Source organism: Chrysemys picta, chromosome 7 (assembly GCF_011386835.1).
Source record: "Chrysemys picta bellii isolate R12L10 chromosome 7, ASM1138683v2, whole genome shotgun sequence".
Lineage (NCBI taxonomy): Eukaryota > Metazoa > Chordata > Testudines > Emydidae > Chrysemys > Chrysemys picta.
Genome location: NC_088797.1, coordinates 98531192 through 98554301, shown reverse-complemented (window position 1 = coordinate 98554301; position 23110 = coordinate 98531192). Strand labels below are relative to the sequence as shown.

At 41.7% G+C, this 23110-nt stretch overlaps 1 protein-coding gene across 17 annotated transcripts in view; it reads left to right on the top strand.

Moving 5' to 3' along the window:
• The window catches only part of BLNK (B cell linker), a 139303-nt gene that overhangs the window by 33212 nt on the left and 82981 nt on the right, over window positions 1-23110 (top strand). For all 17 annotated transcript variants that reach the window (XM_024101223.3, XM_065552101.1, XM_024101216.3 and 14 more), the window contains one exon: window positions 13202-13248. In XM_024101223.3, the coding sequence (XP_023956991.2) occupies window positions 13238-13248 (11 nt within the window). In that variant the 5' untranslated portion in view covers window positions 13202-13237. The remainder of the gene's footprint in view (window positions 1-13201; window positions 13249-23110) is intronic.

Genomic DNA, 23110 nt, shown 5'->3' with positions numbered 1-23110 from the left:
TCATAGAAGGCAATTAGGTTAGTCAGGCATGACTTGCCCTTGGTGAATCCATGCTGACTGTTCCTGATCACTTTCCTCTCCTCTAAGTGTTTCATAATTGATTCCTTGAGGACCTGCTCCATGATTTTTCCAGGGACTGAGGTGAGGCTGACTGGCCTGTAGTTCCCCGGATCCTCCTTTTTCCCTTTTTTAAAGATGGGCACTACATTAACCTTTTTCCAGTCATCCGGGACCTCCCCCGATCGCCATGAGTTTTCAAAAATAATGGCTAATGGCTCTGCAATATCATCCGCCAACTCCTTTAGCACCCTCGGATGCAGCGCATCCAGCCCCATGGACTTGTGCACGTCCAAGTGTGGGAGTTCAGTCTACACTGAACAGTTGCGGACACGGCTAGTATGGTTGATGATCATGTTTGGAATAATTCTTAAATATGGCTACAGGCCTCATACCAGTGGAACATGTTTTGTGTCCAAACTTGAAATGTTTAAAACTGAGGAAACAGTGCTAGATCACTATGGTATGGGAGAATAGAGTGAGCCTATGGCAGAGTTTTGTTAACAATATAATCCTGTCCATACTAGACAGAGAAATTCTGCAACAGGATTGTTGTTGGCAAGTAGTTATATGATCAAGCAGTAGCTAGAGTTACACAAGCATTAATACATACTTAACAACTCAGTCTCATGTCATCCTTCAAAATGACCAGAAGCTACATGGAATTGAAGTATTTAACCAAAACTATGCCACCAATTTTTTGTTTCCTTTGAAAATATGCCACTTTCAAAAATCACTGTTACAAACTGAATGAGTTGAATGGACCTGTTCAATAAAGTTTTCAAAATATAAATCCCAATAAATACATTTTAATGCTTTTTGCAATGAAGTTCCAATCTTGAAACTAAAACTATGAAATTCAGCTTTGCTGATACTGCCCACTTCCAACTACATCTCCAAGAAAGTAATTTTCCTTTTCTTCCTCTTTTATTCATCACTTCTTTCACCCAGCCTTCTATTGCTGGTGTCCTACAACTTAGGCTCAGATATTAAGAACAGGAGTACTTGTGGCACCTTAGAGACTAACAAATTTATTAGAGCATAAGCTTTTGTGGGCTACAGCACAGACTAACACGGCTGCTACTCTGAAACCTGTCATTCAGATATTAAGTGTTTTTCAACAACTTCCCTTCCATTAGTTGTATGTTGTACATCCTTTACAAGTAAATATTGTATCTCTAAGCTTAATTATCTATTAATATTTCATTTGCCATTGATTACACTGCTCTACAGCCAAAATGCTTCTGAAATAAATATAGTCAAACTTTACTAATTCTGGGTCACTGAGAATGAAAATGATGCTTAAAATTGTTGATTGTCTCTAGTTTTCAAGATATGCTATTGGGTCAGTATATACAACCCTTGACTTGGGAATGGCGGAGGATAAGTGAGTTATAAAGGAAGGGATCTCAATTTAAACCAGAAATGACTAAAATGCATCTTTGACTGGATCTATGAATAAATCTATGACTGGGTTTGGACAGTACTTGCTTTTTAGGCAAAACAATGAATGATGCAATGTGAAGCTGGTATTGCGTCATACATGAGATGAATTGCATCATGTTATTCCTAGAAGTCATGAATGATTCAATCATAATGAAGCTTACATCATTCTGCTGAACAAATTGCCCTATATCAGCTCTAGAAAACATACAGTGTCGTGCTCTCTTATTTGTCAGTGTTTGATTTTGCAAAGGGACACATTTCTGTTTAGCCAAAATGAGCAGAGACGCCTCGTACTTATGTGAACAGTGCAGACAACTTCTGCTATGTTTGTGGTGAAGTTACTTTTGCATCACAAAAGCGCAGTATAACCACTATGGTTAAGAAAGCCTGTCACCTTTATTTTGGCTGCAAAATTGGAGATCAGGACAAGAGGTGGGCCCCACACATATGCTGCAACACTTGTGCAACAAATCTTCGCCAGTGGTTGAACAGGAAAAGGAAATCTATGCCTTTTGCAGTGCCAATGATTTGGAGAGAGCCAGCAGATCATACCAGCAATTGTTATTTCTGCATGGTGCCTCCAGTTGGGAAAGGTGTGTCAAAGAAGAAAAAGTGGACTGTGCATTATCCAAACATTCCATCCGCTATACGCCCAGTACCCCATGGAGAAGGTTCCTGATGCACCAGAATCATTCTCACTTGAGTCAGACGAGGAAGAGGATGAAACTTCTGGTCCTGAACCATCAATGTCACAGGACCCACATTTTCTCCCATCCTCCTCCTCTGAACCACACCTCATAACACAAGGTGAACTGAATGAGCTTGTCAGGGATTTGGAACTACCCAAGAGTAAGGCAGAGCTGTTGGGCTCCAGACTACAGCAGTGGAATTTCCTGGCAGGGGATGTTAGGGTTTCCATGTTCCGTGACCGTCAAAAGGATCTTGTCCCATTCTTCTTCATGGAAGGTGATCTTGTAGCCTGCAACAACATCCATGGTGTGATGGCAGCCCTCGACATCGTTCACGATCCAGATGAGTGGAGACTGTTCATTGATTCATCGAAGACGAGTCTTAAAGCTGTTTTACTGCATAATGGCAACGTTTTGCCATCAATTCCAGTTGGTCATGCAGTCCATATGAAGGAAACCTATGACAACATGAAACAATTTTTGAGGTGCATAAACTATGACCAACATCAGTGGCAGCTTTGTGGCAATTTGAAGGTTGTTGCTCTCTTGCTTGGTCTGCAGACTGGATACACAAAGTACTGCTGTTTTCTCAGCAAATGGGATAGTCGTGCAAGAGATTCCCACTACATCAAGAAAGATTGGCCACTCCAACAGTCATTGGAGCCTGGGAGGAAAAGTGTTCAGCATCCACCACTTGTTGAATCAAGGAAGATTTTGTTACCACCCTTACACATCAAGCTGGGTCTGATGAAGAACTTTGTCAAGGCCATTGACAAAACACAAGCAGCTTTCAAGTACCTCCGTGGAAAATTTCCAAGGTTAAATGAAGCTAAGATAAAGGAAGGTGTCTTTGTTGGTCCTCAGATTCGTGAACTTCTTCGAGATGATGCATTTGACCATGCACTGTGTGGCAAGGAGAAGACGGCATGGAAAGCCTTCCAGTTAGTGGCAATAAATTTTCTCGGAAACAACAAGGCAGACAACTACAGGTTGTTGGTGGAAAACCTCCTCAAGGCATACAAAAGCCTTGGTTGCAACATGTCACTAAAGATACATTTTTTGCACTCTCATCTAGATTTTTTTCCACCGAACTGCGGAGCAGTGAGCGACGAGCACGGCGAGCGATTTCACCAGGACATTGCAACAATGGAGAAACGCTATCAGGGCAAATGGAGCCCATCAATACTTGCAGACTATTGCTGGACAGTGACAAGAGATGCTCCATTTAATGAATACAAGAGACAAGCCAAGAAGCGCCGAGTAGACACTGAATAGGACTAAACTATGTACATAATAGTTTTTTGCCTTTTGTTTCAAATAAATTTTATTTATATAACCCTTTTGCTGATTTTTAAAGTGTTACATAAACAAGACAGGTGAAATATTATCATGTAAAGCAACCATAAACACATGAAAAGACCTAGGTTTACAATTTATGATTAAAACTCTACTATCTACACAATATACATAGACATAAAATGTAAAAACTTAAATATCTTAGAAACAGTAGCCAATCAGTTGTTTTAATTGTCATATTTGAATTCAGCACATCAAAATACATAATAAATAGTATATTTTATCTCTGAAGCAGACGACTTCTCAAAAATTGTAGACCAGTGTTATTATTAAAGTGTTATTTGTATTGTGGTAGCACCTAGAGGCCCCAACTAGAATCAAGTGCTTAACTTTACTTGAGCACATGCTTAAATGTTTTGTTTGAATGCCTTGTCTAAATTTGCACAGGAAGTCTGTGGCAGATCCTAATCTCCTGAGTGCTAGTCCAGCCCTTAACCACAAGGCTATCTTTCCCCTCCTAAGGATTCTTACACATTTTGTATGGAGACTGGATTCCTCCGTTTATTCACAAAGCAGCTGCATTGCTCCTGTAAACTATCCTGCTGATGTTCCTTACCCTGACGTATGGGGGTTGGGGGGATCACCTCTTGGGGTGAGAGTATTGTTCTCTTCCTGTTCATTCTGTCCTTTTCCTTTCTAATGAATCTGCCAATAAGGGTGACAGTAGCTTTGTGATATGAACATCTGCTCACTAGACTCCAACTGACACCACGACTCATTTCACATAGGTCACATATTGATAAATGGGCCTAGATTTAATTTGCTGAACTGACAGTAAAAGACTGTAATACACGTAGATGGGGTTTCCTTAGTCCATATGTGATATTACAGACTGCAGTTATAATCTCCTGTAGTACAGTAACAGCTAATAAATCTGCTTTGCAACCTGGGATTGCAACAGAGCTGCCTTTCAAGTACATTTCCTATTACCACCACTAGATGTCATATTTTTATATATTTTAAAGTGGATGATTACATTAAAAAAATTCCCTCACACTTTTACAACACAAATACATTCCTTTGATCTCCCATCTTTGCTGGCAAAAGAATTTGAGCACTTGAATATAAACTATAATGCCTAGGTCTTAATTCCAGGGTTGCCAGGTTTTTATTTTTCTTCCTCTGCTCTGCCATTTTCCCTGTGTTGCACCATTTTACCTTTACCTGAGGAAGATACCAAGAAGTTCCCTCTCCAAATTTTATTCCATGAATCAGCCAGTATAAAATACATTGACATCATTCACCACAAACCATTGCCAAATCACTATTGCCTTGCATTTATGTGGAGAATACTGAGATCTCACTCAATAAGAACACTGAATGATATGCCATTTTTGACTAAAGAAAGGCCATGTCTCCCCTGACAGAGTCCAACACACAATTATGTTCCAGATGTGGAAGCTGCAGGATGTACATGATTCTGGAGCAGGTACCTGAAAAGAGCTTTGTTTGTATGAAGTGGTGATTGATAGAGCTAAGGGAAGAGAAGATCTGAGGTTTGGAGATGCAGATGGAAACTATAGTTGAGTTTCAAAGGGAATTTGCACAGATGATGGAGGGAAGGAAAGAGGAGGCTGAAGGGAAAAGTCAAGACTCGCAGATGCAAACTGAACTGAAGAACTCTGAGGGGAGATTCCTGGATGAGGAAAGTGGCCAGTGGAAACATGTGACTACAAGAACCAGGCAGAGGAAAAGTCTGGATAGTGAAGAAGAAATAGAGCTCAGGAAGAGGTTTGCTGAGTTGGATAATCAAGAAGGGGCATAGCAGGCAGTAACTGAAGGTGGAAGGGCAAGGAAGAAGTGAAGAGTGGCTGATCCTATAAAAAGAGGTGAAGAGCCAAAAAGAAGGAAGGCCAAAGAATCACACTATCACCAGGAAAAAAGGCAGATCTACGTAAATGGTGACTCCCTACTAAGAAGAACAGACAGGCCTGTCACCAGAGCTAATCCAAAGAACAGAAGGGTGTGCTGTCTACCAAGCTAAGATACGGGATGTGGACCTGTGGCTGAAGAAGATCCTAATAGGAGCAGGAAAAAATCCACGGATTGTCCTTCACATGGGAACAAATGATACAGCTAGATTCTTGCTGGAACCTATCAAGGGAGACTAAGCCAGGCGGGGGAAGATGCTTAAGGAAATGGAGATTAAACAAGATTATGATAATTAACAGATGGCTCAGGCAGTGGTACTATAAGGAGAGCTTTGGGATGTTTGACCTCTGGGAGGTATTCATGGACAGAGGACTGTTCTCATGGGATGGACTCCACTTGAGTAGGGAGGAAAATAGACTTCTGGGATGGAGGTTGGCACAACTGATTAAAAAAGCTTTAAACTAGGAACTTGGGGGAGATGGTTGGGAGATGCTCATGTAATCTCCACACCTGATTCTAACACTGAATGGAAGGAAAAACAAAGAAAGAAAGGATAAGGCAATGGAGAAAGGAACAGCAGTGGTTAGGAGCATGGACATTAAGAGGAAAGATAGTTTCATTGGTATCAGCACTAACAGTCAGGTAGGCGATACTGGCAATAGAATAATTATGCCCAATCAGGTGAGGAATCTGGGCAAAACCAATGCAAGGAGTCTGGGTAACAAAATGGAGGAACTAGAACTATTGATCAGGGAGTGAAACCAGATATTATAGGGATAACAGAAACATGGTGGAATAGTAGCCATGACTGAAATATGGGTATTGAAGGGTGTGCTGTTCAGGAAAGACAGAAAGAAAGTGCTGGTATAACACTGTATGTGAAGACAAGCCCTTGGTGTGCATGTGGCATTTTGGTTATGAAGACTTCTCACTTCCTCAGTATATCAGCCAACATTTATACCACATCCTGCAACACCTTCATCACTAAAATATCCTGAACTGGAAACAGAATTTGCCACCCAGCTCTAAGCTGAAGATGTACACATACTAAATCAGAGAAATGAGTTGAGTTTATCAGCCTCAGAATAACTGGTTTCTAGAATCTAATGTTCAGAGAATCCTCATTCTTCTCATAACACAGTCTACCACTCAACTTTTTTGTATCAAAGATATTTGTATATGGTCCTGTTTTGACATCTGAACACCTCACAGTCTTCCATCCTCACAACACCCCTGTGAATTTGGGAAGTCCTCTTACCCCCATTTTACAGATGGGAGATTGAAGCACAAAGAGACTAAGTGACTTGCCCAAGGTTCTTGTGACAGAGTGCTGAGAACCAGCAGCTGAACCAGCACTCAGGTCACTGTAAATCCAATTAGTTCTCCTCGAGATGCCTGATTGAAAGAAGAAATGGCTAAATACTAGTTCTGCCTGGGCTGAGGAGAGACAATGATCCTTTTAAAAGAGCACAGGAAGGAAGTGCAGGAGGAGGAAAGGAGGGAAGGAAGGAGAGGACAGGACTGCAGAGCTGAGCCAGAATAAAGGGAGATCTCTGCCTGGTCATATCTCTTCCCCCACTTATGATTGTACAACATTATAAATAGGAATTGCTGCATGGGACCACATGAGGGTGGTGTTAGTGAAACACAAACAAAATATACCATGTAGGTGTGAGAGCCATTTATACAAGAAGACAGGAGTGAAGGACTGCATGCTGTCATGGTCCTACAGAAAGTTTATGGTAGAACAGGGACTTGAACCAAGTCACCAGAGTCCCAGTCTAATGCTCTACCAATTGGCCCACCATTCCTCTGAGAACCCATCATTCATAGACATGGTGACCTCTTCCCTCCTTTTTATCCTGGTAGGTACCACCGTTTCACTGTGGGCACTATAGCTGTATGAAGTGGCTTGGATCTAGATATCCAGTGTGAAGATTGATCCACTCCCTCAAAAAAATGCTTTTACATCTCTTCTGGTATTGACCATGTTTCCTTCCCAGCATCACAGGTGAACCATGCATCAGCTACAGCTTCTACTGTAGAACAAGTACAGAGATCAGGTGCTTTGCGATCTGGAGTCTTGACATCTCCTAAGCAGCAATATTCTGTCAGCGAATTAGAGACTGATACAGATATATGGACACCTGAAAAACAGCACATCTACATATGCAGAGTAGACAATTTACTTTCAAATCTATCAAGTCTTATCAATCCTTTTGAACACTAGCCCTTGAGAATATTATGTTGAGCTGACCATTTGAACCAGTATAATTTTCTGGTGCACAGTTTACACCAGGGAAGACCACCACATGACTGGCTTTCTCTCTCAACATTTGGGAGTCCCTTTTGATTCCATCAGCATAGTACATGCATTTTTGGAGGCAGATAGTCCAAAGGTCTTACGTGGTCCCATGAAACTTTGGTGTGGAGCTGTCCAGTTATGTCAGGCATCCCACTAAACCCCATAGTTTGCTTCCCTATATCTGGACTCACCAAATCAATGAAGCCTTAGGCCTATGATTGTCATCTAGAAATAGAACAGAAAATAACTCTCAGTATTGGACATTAGGAAAAATTTCCTAACTGTCAGGGTGGTTAAGCACTGGAATAAATTGCCTAAGGAGGTTGTGGAATCTCCATCATTGGAGATTTTTAAGAGCAGGTTATACAAACACCTGTCAGGGATGGTCTAGATAATACTTAGTCCTGCCATGTGTGCAGGGGACTGGACTAGATCACCTCTCGAGGTCCCTTCCAGTTCTACGATTCTATTGTCAGGTGATGACAAGGTCAGCAATATAAATACATCACTTTCTGGTCAGATACTGAGAATCTTAACAAGTAATATGGTATGTGTGCAAAGCGAAAAGTCCAGAAAATCCCCAGTATTATCAGATGATGACAAGGTCAGCAGTATAAATACATCATTTTGTGATCACATACAGAGAACCTTATCAAGCAATATGGCATGTTTGCAAAGCAAACAATCCAGAGAATCTCCACTATCTCTATTTGAGCTAAAGTCTGACCCTTTACAGATTTCCAGTGGTCTTCAATAGTTATCATATTTCAAGTTCCTAAATAAAGGACACTGCCAAGAGGAGGGTGTGGGAGAGCGGGTGCTGGAGGGGACATTTTGGGGGTGCTGAAGGGTGTGTGTGTGTACTGGGAGGTGTATTGGAGGTACTGGAGGGGTGTGTGTGCTGGGAGGGGCACTTGGATGGTGCTGGGGGGGGTGTTTATTGGGAGTATTGGAGGGGTAATTTGGGGGTGCTGGAAGGATGTGTACACTGGTAAAAGATATTTGAGGGTGCTAGATGGGTATGTACTGGGAGGAGAATTTGGGGGGTGCTGGAGGGGTGTGTGTATGTACTGGGAGGGTGTATTTTGTGGATGCTGCAGGGTGTGTACATATGGGGAGGAGTATTTTGGGGGTTCTAGAGAGGTGTGTGTGAAGGGAGGGGAATTTGGGAGTGCTAGAGAGGTGTGTGTACTGGGAGAAGTATTTGGGGATGGTGCTGGAGCGGGCATTTGAGGGGTACTGGAGGGATGTTTTTGTACTGGGAGGGGAATTTGGAGGGTACTAGAGAGGGATGCTGGAGTGGTGTGTGTACTGGGAGTGGGTATTTGGGGGTGCTGGAAGAGTGTATGTGTACTGGGAGGAGTATTTGGGGGTACTGGAGGGGGATGTTGGAGTGGTGTGTGTGTGTACTGGGAAGGGGTATTTGGGGGTGCTGGAAGAGTGTTTATGTGTACTCGGAGGAATATTTGGGAGTGCTAGAGGGGGATGTTGGAGTGGGGTGTGTGTGTGTGTGTACTGGAAGAGGGTATTTAGGAGAGTTGGCGGGGGTACTTGGGTGATGCTGGTGGTGTGTGTGTACTGGGAGTGGGTATTTAGGAGGTGCTGGAAGGGTTTTGGGTACTGGGAGGGGGTATTTGGGGTGGTGCTGGAGGGGATGTGGGTGCTGGGAGGCATATTTGGGAGGTGACTTCCAGCGACCTCCGTGACTTCAGCCAGTGGTGGCCAGGAGCTGCAGGGTTCATTGGGGTACCTGGCCACAGGCAACATGGGCCTCCCGAAGCTGCATCTTCCTAGCCACTGCAGGCGGTGTGGGAACCATGCAGCTGAGCTCCCCATTTTGTGATGGATATTTTTAGTAAAAGTCATGGACAGGTCACTTTTCTTTATCATCCATGATCTGTCCGTGACTTTTACTAAAACTATCTATGACAAAATATTAGCTTTATTCATAGTCACCCACTTTAAACCATAATGGAAAAAATGACTCATAACCATGAGAGGAATCAATACCAAAACTATCCTTCTTCAGGGACATCTGGGAGGCTCTTCTATCAACTCCCATTAACACAATCTCAGCTAGGAATTCCTGAACACTTACCCTAAACATTTGGTTCAGAGTTTCTGCTAAAACATGTCAGATCCCAGTACAGGGAACTTTTGAACCTTCTACCAGGAGAAAAAATGTGTTGCTGCTCCAAGTGGATAGAGGGAGCTTGTGCTCCTTAGATGTCTTTGTTTTTGTTTTAGTCAATTAAATGTGTTATTGTAACCTTCCCTGCTACCTCACTGGTGGAAAACTAGAGGTCAGGGGATTGAAGAAGCAAGGAGCAGATAGGAAAGTAGTTGTCAGTTGTTAGCTAAAACAGAATTATTAAGAATTTCTCCACAGCCACTGTGGCTGGTTAATTACTTTGAGAGGGAGATACACCAGAGATGTAAAGAAGCCATCATGTAAGGAAAGGGAAAAGCATATTGTGGTGACTAATTTGCTGAACATTACAGTGGATTGTTCCTACAGTACCAAAGTTGCTAAACATAACATTGCTCTAGCTCTGGCACAAAACAAAAATTAGTGAGGTCCTGTTGTGAACATTTAAAAACTGGACACCAATCTCATCAGTTCCTATTTATTTCAACATCTTTTAAAGTAGATTTAAAGGACAATATGGCATGTGTATATCTTTAATGTACAGTACATACCTATTAGGTTTTCTTTCAGTTTAACACAGGAAGCCCTAGACAACAGAAAGTCTCTTGTCTGCCCCATTAGTTGCTCATTATGTGTTGTCTAGCTGAATTCCCTCCAGGGAAGAAACAATTTTAACGTCTTTGTCGTTTACATTCATATGCCACATATTCCAAGTCTTGCAGTATGAGTCACTTGCAGTACATATTATAACCTCTAAAATGGGCAACAATAGAGGTAGTGAATAATGAAAACGTAAGAGAATGAGTCACCTCCCACAAGCCATCATGTAATTTCCTGAATACAGATTTTGCATGATATCTTTGTACTCTGTTTTAAGTCATGATTTTTCTTGCCACACGGCTATGATCAAGGATACAATTTGCTGCAAAAGTGAATATGTTAAACAAGATGAGAAGAGATGGGCCTCACCTAAAGCCATGGATTCCAATCCCCTCAAACTTTGGCAAGTTCAGATATGAACTTCACAGCTCAGGGCTGGCTCTAATAAAGGAGCCAAAACTAGAACTCTGAATCCAAACATTCCCCAGTGTAGGGAAAAGGGATCCAAATGTGAACCTAATATTGCTAGGAAAATGTCTATTAATTGTGTGTGTGCGCGCGCGCGGTACGCACATGAAACAGAGAGCTTTAGAGCCAGAGTACTTTAATTGTACTAACCAACTGGCATCAGTGTAGACAGGGTTAGATTCCATCCTGGTGGTTTCATGCAGCCTTTTGGGGCACTAATATGATTCCAAATTAAATAATCCCTCTGGAGACTGTTGCAGTAGAAAAAAGCAGAATATTAGTTGCAATTCACAGAGCAGTTTTGCCTTAGGAATCTTAATATTCATTTCATTGAACTTAAGTGAGAGGATGACCAAAACTGCTGGTAAAGAAATGAAAATGAGCTGTTAGTTTTATGGTGAAAGGGGAGTGATCAAAAACTAAAGGCATCTAATAACATGTGTGGGGTTCTGTCTCCTCAGGACTAAAATGATTTAATGATAGAAGAAAATGACATTAATATAACCGGTCACTTTTCTACAATGGGGATTTGGGTGCTTGTTAGTTGCTGACTGTACTTAAACACACAAATGTGCCATATGTCAATAAGACAGCTAGATATACTTTTAAAAGCTCCAAAGGAATTTGCTGATTTCCAGATGTTGCAAATCATCCACTAATTATTGTACACAGTATGTGCAGTTCAGCAGCTGCTTTGTGTTACAGTATAATTATAGGATAAGTATTAAATATGGAGGGTTTTATAGTGTCTGAAATGACATATTTTCCAACAAATATCAAATAACAGTGAAATGCAGAGATACACTTGAATTTAAATATAGGCTGAAGAGAGATGCTTTGACTCAGATCTTCCATGTGCATCACTTAATGTGTTCAATTCATCTGATTGTTGTTGCTCTAATTTCTCATTTTAATTTTATGAGTTTGGCATCAACTTGTCTGTGATACCAAGGGAAAAGCGAGTGAGGAAAACAAATGGGACAGCTTGTTTTTTTAAAAGTCAAATGGGCACATTGAGAATTGATGTACGCAAGTCAATTGTGTTACAATGAAGTCAGTATTGCTGAAGTCACTGGAGAACACCAGCTTACACCAAAGCCTGAACTTCAAAGACTTCACATCCATCAGTCCTGTGCTTAGGGAACCTCAAGCAACAAGCAAGAAACCAATCCACTCCGTGCAATTTGTAAATAGAAATTGGGCTACAGTCCCTTCCATTATAAGGGTCACACTTTGGGCCTGGTGCTTCTGTTGAAATCAGTGGGGGAAGCACCTCCCTCCCACACCTCAAGAGTTCAAAGGTAGAGTGCAGTTGTCATTACCACAAATGACGATTTTCACCACAATGTGGCCACATCCAACACTGGCAACTATCAATTTTCAAAATACATTTCAGAGTGCATGTATATTGAGTTTAATTCTCTCCTGTACATAGATGAATACTTTAACTGTTTTTCAAAAGGCAATTTCTAAAAAATATATAAACTATCTTTTAGCTTCCTTCTTCCAGGGCATGCATCACGTATATAGCTTGATTTTCCATCGAGTGGCTTCCACTGTTGCAAGTACATATACCGTAATTGTGGGTGTCATTTTTCACTTGCCCTTTAGTTCACTTACATGTGTAAATCTAGATGCAAATAACAGCAAGTGCAAAGATTATGCATGCAACTTTGCACTAAAAAAAAAACCTTTAAAAAAATCTATAACAAAAACCAGAATCCTATTTAAAGCCAGGCTGAAGGTTTGACTTGTATTGTGCTGATCATTTCCTAAAATCGCAGATGAAGAGTGATACAAAACCTAGTCAAGTAACAGACCAAACTCTGACATGTGTTAGTACCTCCCACCAATTTTTACCCAAACCTCCCTGATTTCAATAAAAGCTCCTGAAGAGAGGAGAATATAGCTGGAAAGTCTATGAGATATACCATGCAAGATGGCTTATCACTTGTTTTTTTTTTTTTAAATAATCCATTAGCCTGTGCTTGTTAATATGTGACATTCCAGGTTAAATTCATAACTGCATGGTATGTGTGAGCTACCTTCCAGAAATGTTACCAAATGCTAGTCATAAAAAGTTAAGCTTTAACTCAGGCTAGATAGCCATGTGACTTCATAAACAAAGGGCAAATTTAAAAAAATAATTGATTAATTCAGAACTTCAGACAATACACTGGTCTCAATCTAGATTGACCCTTTAATTTGTTTTTAAAAATATATTTTATTGATAAATCCTCTTTTTTTCTCTCTTTTCAGAATATATCAGACTATGAGTTGAACAAATTCAATATAATGCACCAGCCGTAAGTCTCTTGTTCCTTTCTGCTTCTCCATTAAATAACCATTGTTTCTTTGCATATTGTCACTCTTTTTGTTGGTAAATAGGTTGACACTGAGAATTGTAAGCTGTTCACTGCATAGTAAAGACTTTAAGTCATTTGGGTTGAATTTTCCCAAAAGAAAGGTGATAAAATATTTGCAAGAATACTGACCCAGATCAGCTGACAAAATAGTCTCTTCAGTTGCAGCAGCAGTTATTCTTGTGCAACAGAATGCTATCAGGAAGAACCACAACAGGAGAAAAAGTACAAAGTTCAACTTTAACATTCAGCTTTTCAGGTACACCAAGCAGATTTCATTTTGCACTGATTTTCAGTTGAGTAGATAGGCACCTTAGTAAGTGGCCAGGTTTTCAATGGAGCTCTGCAAATAACACGATATTTGGAAAATCTTGCGCATCACTGGTTGCTGCTGTGTGAGGAGCCCTTTTGAAAATGTGTCCCTTATTTAAGTACATGAATAGGAGCAGAGTTCTTTTGAAAATCTGGGTTGCGATCTTCTGAAAAGCATATGAACTCTGCAAGAGCAACATTGCTATGATAATCCACAATGTGTGTAGACTGCAGATAAAGAATCGGTTCAATGAGGTAATGGTGATAGCATGGAAACCACATTGTCTATTGCTGTATATTATACAGAACAGAGCCCAAACAAGAACCATTTATCCAAAATCAGGTCCAAATCCAAGCCATTCAAGTTTTCTTTTTGGTAATCTCTATTTTGCAGTCAATTTTAAATCTACCTTCCTTTGGTACGAGATGGCTCAGAGGACTAGTAATGAGCTTAGAAGGGCGAGGTCACACAATCATATCTAACACAGGCTGCAAATGACCAGAAGTTATTACTATTCAACAGCCTATTTGAAGCAAATGTGTGGGTGATCTCCATACAGCTCCTAATGAATGAATGGCATACATATATCATTTGGTACAACATTTATAGGCACGCCCCATGGTAACATTTTATGTTTAAATATCCTTTAGAATACCAGTAGTATTGTAAAATTATGAAACAAGAAATTTTGATTCTAAGGTTATGAAACGCTTACACACACAATTTGTGGCCAGTCGAATCTGTTTACAGTGATATATTTTTAATATTTTGGGATATTCTTTCTGTTGGATGCCTTTGGACACATAGAAATATCAGTGTGTTTTCTCTGTGAAATGAAAGCAGGAAGACGTGTATATTAGCTGATAAAACGTACACTGTCAGCTATGATGAAGCATATATTTTACCTCCTGGCTTTTTATCCTGTGTTACCTTAATGACTAACAGATTTATTTGGGCATAAGCTTTTGTGGGTAAAAAACCTCACTTCTTCAGATGCATGGAGTGAAAAATGTTCAATCCATGTATCTGAAGAAGTGAGGTTTTTTACCCACGAAAGCTTATGCCCAAATAAATCTGTTAGTCTTTAAGGTGCCACCGGACTCCTTGTTGTTTTTGTGGATACAGGCTAACATGGCTACCTCCTGATACTATCCTGTGTTATATCTTTCTCCTATCTCTGATAAAACACTATTTCTGCTTTAAGAACAGAGCTGTCCAATGTCTCTCTCCCTGTCAATAAAAAGCTTGTTTTCCCCCATCATACCTGCCTTCCTATTGATAAGACTTTAAAGACTAAGAAAGTTAATATTTCCCTGGATTTGTTTTAATAATTAACTAAATGAATAAGGAAATGTCAGGAGGACCTTCATGCAAAGTAATTAAAATCTAATGGGATGTCATTTCAATAGGAAAATCAGAGAACATTAATAATAAGTTGACTGAAGCTGCAACCTTTGTTTCTGTGATACTTTTGGGCCTGATCCAAGATGCACCTGAAGTCAATAAAATCCCATTGATTTGGGATCAGACATTGGATTTCCATAGACACAGGCATTTTCTCAGGCCCTGTGTATTAAACTTAATAGGAATAAGCACATGCTCTTCTGTAATATGAACACTGTTGGCAAATCTAAAGCACAAACTCAAAAAGTTGACCCAATTTTCTATGAAAAAGTTTCACATGCAAAAAAAGCAAAGAAAATGAATGGTGGAAGATATGTAAGAGTTTGTTTGTTTGTAGCATTTTCTGTTTTTTTAATATAAAATGGCTTCTTTAAAAACACATCAAATGCATGAAGAATATTTGCTTTTAAGTATGAGATATTTAAACCAAAATGTTATTTGCTTTTTTAGCGGTTTAAAATGAAAGGGAGACACCCCTTGAAATTTGCTGAGGGGAGAAGCAAAAGAGAACAAGTGATTTTTTACATAAAATGTTGGCCAAAAATGTGCAACTTTAATGAAGGTAACGTAACAATCTAATGCTTGGTGAACAATACTCCAGGCAGTGGTTCAAAGATGGGGAGAACCATAGTGGCCCCATTCCATTACTGGAATCTCAGTTTTCAGTACTCATATAGTACTGCATTCTTGAATGTCCAAGGCCTAAACTGGCTCACCTAACCCCAAAGCCCATATGAGCTTTTCTAATTAAGTCTGTAGTCACAGCAGGTGTTCTGCAACTGATTTATTCCTAATAGTAGAATATAGGAACACAAACTGCCATACAAGATCAGACCAGTAGTCCAGCTAGCCGTATATTCTCTGTCTGGCCAATACCAGATGACTCAGTAGAAGGTGCAAGAAACCCTGCATCAGACAGCTATAAAATAACCTACCCATAGGGAAAGTTTCTTCTTAACCTCCATTAGTTAGAGGTTGATTTATGGCCTTGGACTCCCATACACATAGGCAACCCTTCCAAACTCTTGGCCTTTACTTTGTGTGTTTTTTAAATCCTTTTTACTATAACTCTAGATGTAACTCTAGATCAGTAAAAAGAACAGGAGTACTTGTGGCACCTTAGAGACTAACAAATTTATTTGAGCATAAGCTTTTGTGGGCTAAAACCCACTTCATCCGATGCATGCAGTGGAAAATACAGTAGGAAGATTTATATATATACACACACATACACACAGAGAACATGAAACTGTGGCTGTTACCATACACACTATAATGAGAGTGATCAGTTAAGGTGAGCTATTACCAGCAGGACAGAAAAAAAACTTTTTATAGTGGTAATCAAATTGTCAAATGCTAGAAATGGGCCATTTTGATTACCACTACAAAAAGTTTTTTTTTTCTCTCCTGCTGGTAATAGCTCACCTTAACTGATCACTCTTGTTATAGTGTGTATGGTAACACCCACTGTTTCATGTTCTCTGTGTGTATATATATATCTTCCTACTGTATTTTCCACTGCATGCATCCGATGAACCCACAAAAGCTTATGCTCAAATAAATTTGTTAGTCTCTAAGGTGCCACAAGTACTCCTGTTCTTTTTGCGATACAGACTAACACAGCTGCTACTCTGAAACCTCTAGATCAGTGGTTCTCAATCAGGGGTCCCGGACCCTGGGGGAGGGGGCCCCAAGCAGGTTTCAGGGGGTCCACCAAGCAGGACCAGTGTTAGACTTGCTGGGGCCCAGGGCAGAAAGCCAAAGTCTCACTGCATGGGGCTGAAGCCTGGGCCCTGAGCCCACTACCTGGGGCTGAAGCAGAAGCCTGAGCAACTTAGCTTCACGGTGCCCCCTGTGGTGTGGGGCCCTGGGCAATTGACCTGCTTGCTATCCCTTAACGCAGGCCCTGGCTTTTATATGCAGAAAACCAGTTGTTGTGGCACAGGTGGGCTGTGGAGTTTTTATAGCATGTTTGGGGGGGCCTCAGAAAGGAAAAGGTTGAGAACCCCTGCTCTAGATAACCATAAAACTGGAAAGATGCTGAGGCTAGAAAGTTAAGAGCAGTCTAAGGGCTAAAACTTGCATTCATTCTACATTTTACTATGCGATACTGCAAGATCTAACAAATTAACCAAGGGCAGGCTGCATCAGTGTATAGGTGGGAGTCCAAATAATCACTTGGGTGCTGCAGTAAGTGGTGTTGATGATTCAGTAGAAGACTCTCCTTCCCTCCCAATTAGTACTGAACATACACCCCAATAGGAAAAGGTAAAGCAAAAATTACAAACTTTATGCTGTGGGAAAGATTGGTTGTACCAGTCTGCTTCTAGCTGACTCTCTGAAACAGACCTTGTCTACATTAGACTTCTCTGGGAAATCTCCCAGTGTGTATTCCACTAGTAGAGCTCTACTAGCATTGACAACATTGGCAGTGATGGCGTAGAGCTGTGTTCACCAAGACTTACAATCATGTCATCTAGACCTAAGCACAGTTAGTGGATACAGTAGTAAAACCACCAATTACCTGTGTACACTAACACTCCGACCAGTGGTTATGCAATAATGAGAAATATCCCCAATGACACAGAGGCTCCTTGGCAAAGGCTCCCTTGTTCTTTGCAAACAACTCTTGCCTCAGTGTGGGGACGGGGATTTGATATTTCTGTGAGTAGCCAGTGTCAGGGATTCAAGAACCGGAGTGTTCTTCAAGACAAAGACAGTGCTTGAGTGGCTGATAGGCTGGTGATGTTAGGGACCTAACACCCAGGTAGGCAGACACAGGGAAAACTCCCTCACTCCAGAAGCAGAGGGTAACAAGGTGACTCTCAGTGGTGGGTGCCCTGAGAACCATCGCACCCCACTCGCCCACAAAAAAAAAGTCTAATGGAGATGCAGCCCTCTGAGCACTGCAGAAGCAGTCCTAAGGGGCATATACTCATCCCCTGGGTTGAGGCTCCTGAGGTAGCACCTTGATTTGCTCTCCAGTTATTCATTCCGGTCAGACCTGGCTACAGGTTTAAATTCTCTGGAAGGAGTTCTGCAGAGTCCACTCTTCTGGGAGTCTGGTGAAATATGTTCTCAGACAGTGGGACATTTCTATTTTTTGCTCTGCAAATCAGACTATAGGTCAGACACTGTCACTTCGATACCCTGGAGTCCTCCTGAAATTCTCAGGTATTTGACAGCACTCTGAAGAGCTGATGAGAGGTGGCATTCCCAGCTGTTGTGGTCAGAAGCAGCCTTATTCAGGGTTGAAATTCATTGCAGAAAAAAGGATATCCAGAATAGTACATTGCTTTCAAGAATGTTGTCTAAGTCACGTCAATTTCCTTGGGAAACTCATCAAAAAGCCTCACACACAAGTACCAGTGTTCTGAAATAGTCTTTCCAAAGATGCTCACTTATGTCTTTAATGGAACGTGTAAGGCTGAGTGTGAAATTTGCAACTGTGTATGCTGCAAAATTGACATACAAGTTTTAGATATAATTCAATGGTACATATCCATAATTTAGAAATAAATATAGAGAGAGAGACATAATTATAGCTTAGTCTCTTAGGTGTATAATTCAAGATTTCTAAAGTTAGGTGTTTACACAGACAGGATTTCAGAATACTCTGTTCACTCATGTTAGGGACAATGAAATTAAAAGGCCTCCCTAAACATGATTAGAGATAAGTCCCAGACCAGAACATGAAATGACATGAACTCCCCAGTCCCAAACACTAGGGTGGGGTTTTCAAAACCGGGACATATATTTAGGGAACATATCTCTGTAATAGGCAAAACAGGCACCACCACTCCCTGTCCCTGAATTTGCACATGCCACGTTGTTATGTAAGTAACAGACTCCTCCAAAGCTGATTTGAACTGTCAGTGGCTTGAGCCTATCTTATTTATATATGGTAGCACTGCAAATACCTAAGATGCTGTGCAGTAGGTGAACCATGATGACCAGCCTATAATTACAGGCCTTTTATAATCATCATGTGGGCAGGAACTGGATTCCTTGTTTTGAAATCTACCACTTTTCACTGTGGTTCTATATGGCAGTTGTCAGTTTACACTATAACCAGAAATACTATGGTATTCATGAAGCACAGATTCAATAGTTGAGACTGATCTCTGGATTCTTTTCTAACGTCTTTTTCAGTTTTTTTGTGGGGGAAAATTGGGCTGATATTTTCCATAGTTGGTCTCCAAAGAAAGGAGGCTCCCTACACTTTGGGAACTTAAGAGCAAAATTGGTTGAGGTATTAGAGAGAGTTATATCTGCATTAACAAAAAGGTATTTTCCCCATATATTCCAGCTGACATGTTTGCACTTGTATAACTCAAATTGTTAGCGACAGAACCTTTAGATTTGGTAGGGTTACCATATTCAAACATTTTAAAAAGAGGACACTCCACGGGGCCCCGGCCCCACCCCCGCCCCGCCCCAACTCCGCCCCTTCCCCGCCCCAACCCCATCTCTTCCCCACCCCCATTCCAACCCCTTCCCCAAAGTACCTGCCCCAACTCTGCCCCCTCCTCTGAGCACCCCGCATTCCCCCTCCTCCCTCCCGCTCTGATCTTGGTTGGGGGTTGCTAAGTGCTTCCCTGCTCCCCACTTGCCCTGCAGCCTCTGTGCCCCCTGCTCCCCACTCGCCCTGCAGCCTCTGCGCCCCCTGCCTGCCCTGCCCCTGCACCCCCCCGCCCCTGCAGCCTCTGTGCCCCCTGCTCCCCACTTGCCCTGCAGCCCCTGCACCCCCCTGCCCCTGCAGCCTCTGTGCCCCCTGCGCCCCCCTGCCCCCCCCTGCCCCTGCAGCCTCTATGCCCCTGCAGCCTCTATGCCCCTGCCTGCCCTGCTCCTCCTCGTCCTGCAGCCCCTGCACCCCAGCCGCCCCTGCAGCCTCTGTGCCCCCTGCTCCCCACTCACCCTGCAGCCCCTGCACCCCCCCTGCCCCTGCAGCCTCTGCGCCCCCCGCCTGCCCTGCCCCTGCAGCCTCTATGCCCCTGCCTGCCTTGCTCCTCCTCACCCTGCAGCCTCTGCACCCCCCACCTGCCCTGCTCCCCCACTCACCCGGCAGAGGGAGAGCTGCGGGCTCCACGTGGAGCCAAACACTGTGCCACGCTGCTCTGCGGGGGAGGAGGGAGCGGGGAAGGGGGAGGGACTCTGGCTGCTAGAGGCCCCAGTGGCTGCGAGCGGCTTTCAATCAGGCCCAGCCGTCCAATCAGCCATGCCACACTCTGCATGAGGGGAAGGGGGAAATCCCGGACATTTCTACTTTATTAGAAATCGCCCCCGGATGGACATTTAAAGCTGAAAAAGCCGGACATTTCCGGGGAAACCCAGACGGATGGTAACCCTAAGATTTGGCTGCTTCTCTCCCCTCCCTCACCACTTTTAATTACTCTTCAGGAAGGCAAAACAATCCAAAAATTTCTTTTCAGCATTTTTTTATCGTGCCCATGGAGCTTAATTCACACTTTCTCCAGTTCCTTTATGCTGGGAAAAAGGGCTGGAGTAGTGTCCAGGGGCTCTAAAAGCCTGTATCTGGCCACAGCAAGGTTCTCTTTGCACAGGCACTGCGGACACGAGCCCCAAGGCTGCCTTCCCAGCACCACTTCACGAGGCTGGAAACAGTCAAAGAAAGGTTACAGTTTTATTATTTTCTGTTTATTTCAAGCAAGGGAAATAGAAGAAATGAAAGTGTAACCATGAGTAAGAAGCAGAAAAGTCAGGAGGAGCAAAGAAGCAGATACTGAGCTCACCAAGAAGCAGTTAGAGGAGCTGTGTGCACCATGAGATCTGTAAGCAGCTGATTAGAAGTCCAAGCTAGTGACCATGCTGCATTCATATGTTATGAGGCAGGATGAGGCACCTGCTCCATATGAGGCCAGAGAAGGTCCCTTTTTCTCCCACAGGGCTGCCTTGCACATAGACATTCAGGGTGTGACCTGCATACTGTTAGGTTGGGAGCTACAACAGCAAAGAATTTTAAGGCATCTAAGGTTACAGAGCAAATGGTGACACAACCCCTCAGTGGTCTGGTCTGGATGTGCACCCCTGAACCATGACACCCTGTGACACTGCGCTTTTACCTAGAATAATTTAAAATATTGAACATTTGCAGTCAAGGATACATTTGTTTTTGTAGGTTATTTTTGTCTTCTTTTAAAAAATCATGGAAATTTAATTCAAACACATTAATTAAACACTAAGGTTGGGGAATCTAGAATGGAAAAGTCAGGAAATATAAAACATTCTGTTTCCAGCAGAGTGTTACTTCTGCCAATTTGTACATAGATCGCATTTTCTAATCCTATTTTCTTTATATCAAAGTACACAGCATGTGCAACATGATTCAATTAAGGCTGAACTAGGAAACTTGCCTTTTAGAATTCGTGATTGTGTACTTGATTGCTGTAGCTTAATTTTATCTTAATATTAGGGTTGAAGATTGGTACTGCACTACTGAAATCAACAGAATTTTTAACATAGACTTCAATGGGCACAGGGACTCAAGCCCTTACCAAATAATGTAGGTTGAAAATTTGTTTTAAATGTCTGAACTTCTGATTACTTCCACCTCTTTAAATGAGAAGCCACAGTCTTGAAAGCTTGTGACTTTCTTCCTTTGCACTTTCACCCCCAATGAAGCTGAAAAACGTACTGTAGGTGGTGCTTTCTATCCTGATTATTAGAAACTAGGCAAAGTTTGCCCTTCTCATTAGTGTGAATGTTGTTATGGATAAGAACATGCATACTGGGTCAAACCAAAGATCCGTCTAGCCCAGTATCCTGTCTTCTGACAGTGGCCAATGCCAGGTGCCCCAGAGGGAATGAACAGAACAGGTAATCATCAAGTGATCCATCCCCTGTCACCCATGCCCAGCTTCTGGCAAAGAAAATATATTAAACTACCTTCTTGTCTCCTGCCACCCAGTACTGACTCAGGCATGCAGCTTTAAATATTCTGAGATTTTGTTCTCTTGCTTTTTCTTAGTTTCCTGGTGTGCTTTAAATGATCACTTTTAAATCTTTATTTCTAGGCTGAAAATGAACACTAGCATGATGAATTGTATTGAAGGTTTAGATTTTTCTCTCTTAATACAATACCCTCCCAAACAGTAAAAATGATACCTAAACATGGACTGAAAAAGGCTTCTGTCCCCCACCACCTTAGTATTATGTAAATATTTCACAGGGCACCTTCTCAGTTGCCAGGTTGAAATGTGCAGCAGTATAAATACTCCACAGAAAAGGCTTTAATCACATTAAACTTGAAAAAAACACTTTTAAAGTATTTATTCATTTATTTTTGGCAAGGCGGAGCAGAATTTAAGTCTTTGACAGAAGAGTCTCATCCACCAATCACAGGGCAGAATATTAATAAGTGCAGTCATTGACTGTTCATAAGAAATAATTCAGAATAGTTTCCTGTTCCTTTAAAAAAAATAGTTTTAACTTCTTAGGCCATTTTTAAGTATTATTGAATGGTACCCTGAGCCTTTCAAAAAGTCTGACAAACTCTCACAAATATGCTTTCTTTAAGATGGCTACATATTAATGTAATCTACAAATGTGTAGACACACTAAATAAAGTGGACATGAAACAACTGTGGAAACAACCATGTATTTGGTTTCTTTCTCAACAAAAATAAAGATGCTAGCCTATAACTATTATAGTTGGAAGAGCGTGCAGAGAAAAAATAGCTAACAAAGGATATTAATTGTTGGGGGTCACCAGGGGCGGCTATTGCACATAATTGTACAAGCTTTGTTTGTAAATGACTTAGCAGTCAGGTTTTTAAGAAATGTGAATTGTTAGGTGTGAGGCAGTTCTCTTTCTAAAAGCTGAGAAGACACATGTAAAGTCTGTATTTTCTGTCCAAGTCTCTGTGACTGAACCCTTAGTTACAGAGCTACTACTTTTCACATTACCAATGCAAGCAAACAAAAATATTATAGCCAGTTATGAGATTCAGTGACTGTTACAGCAGGGGCTCAAAGTAGAAATGCATTATTATATGGGTAGTATTTTCATTGCATGGCTTCTCATTGTTTAGTTGAGCACACCCTTACCTCTAGGCCAGAAGGGCAGGA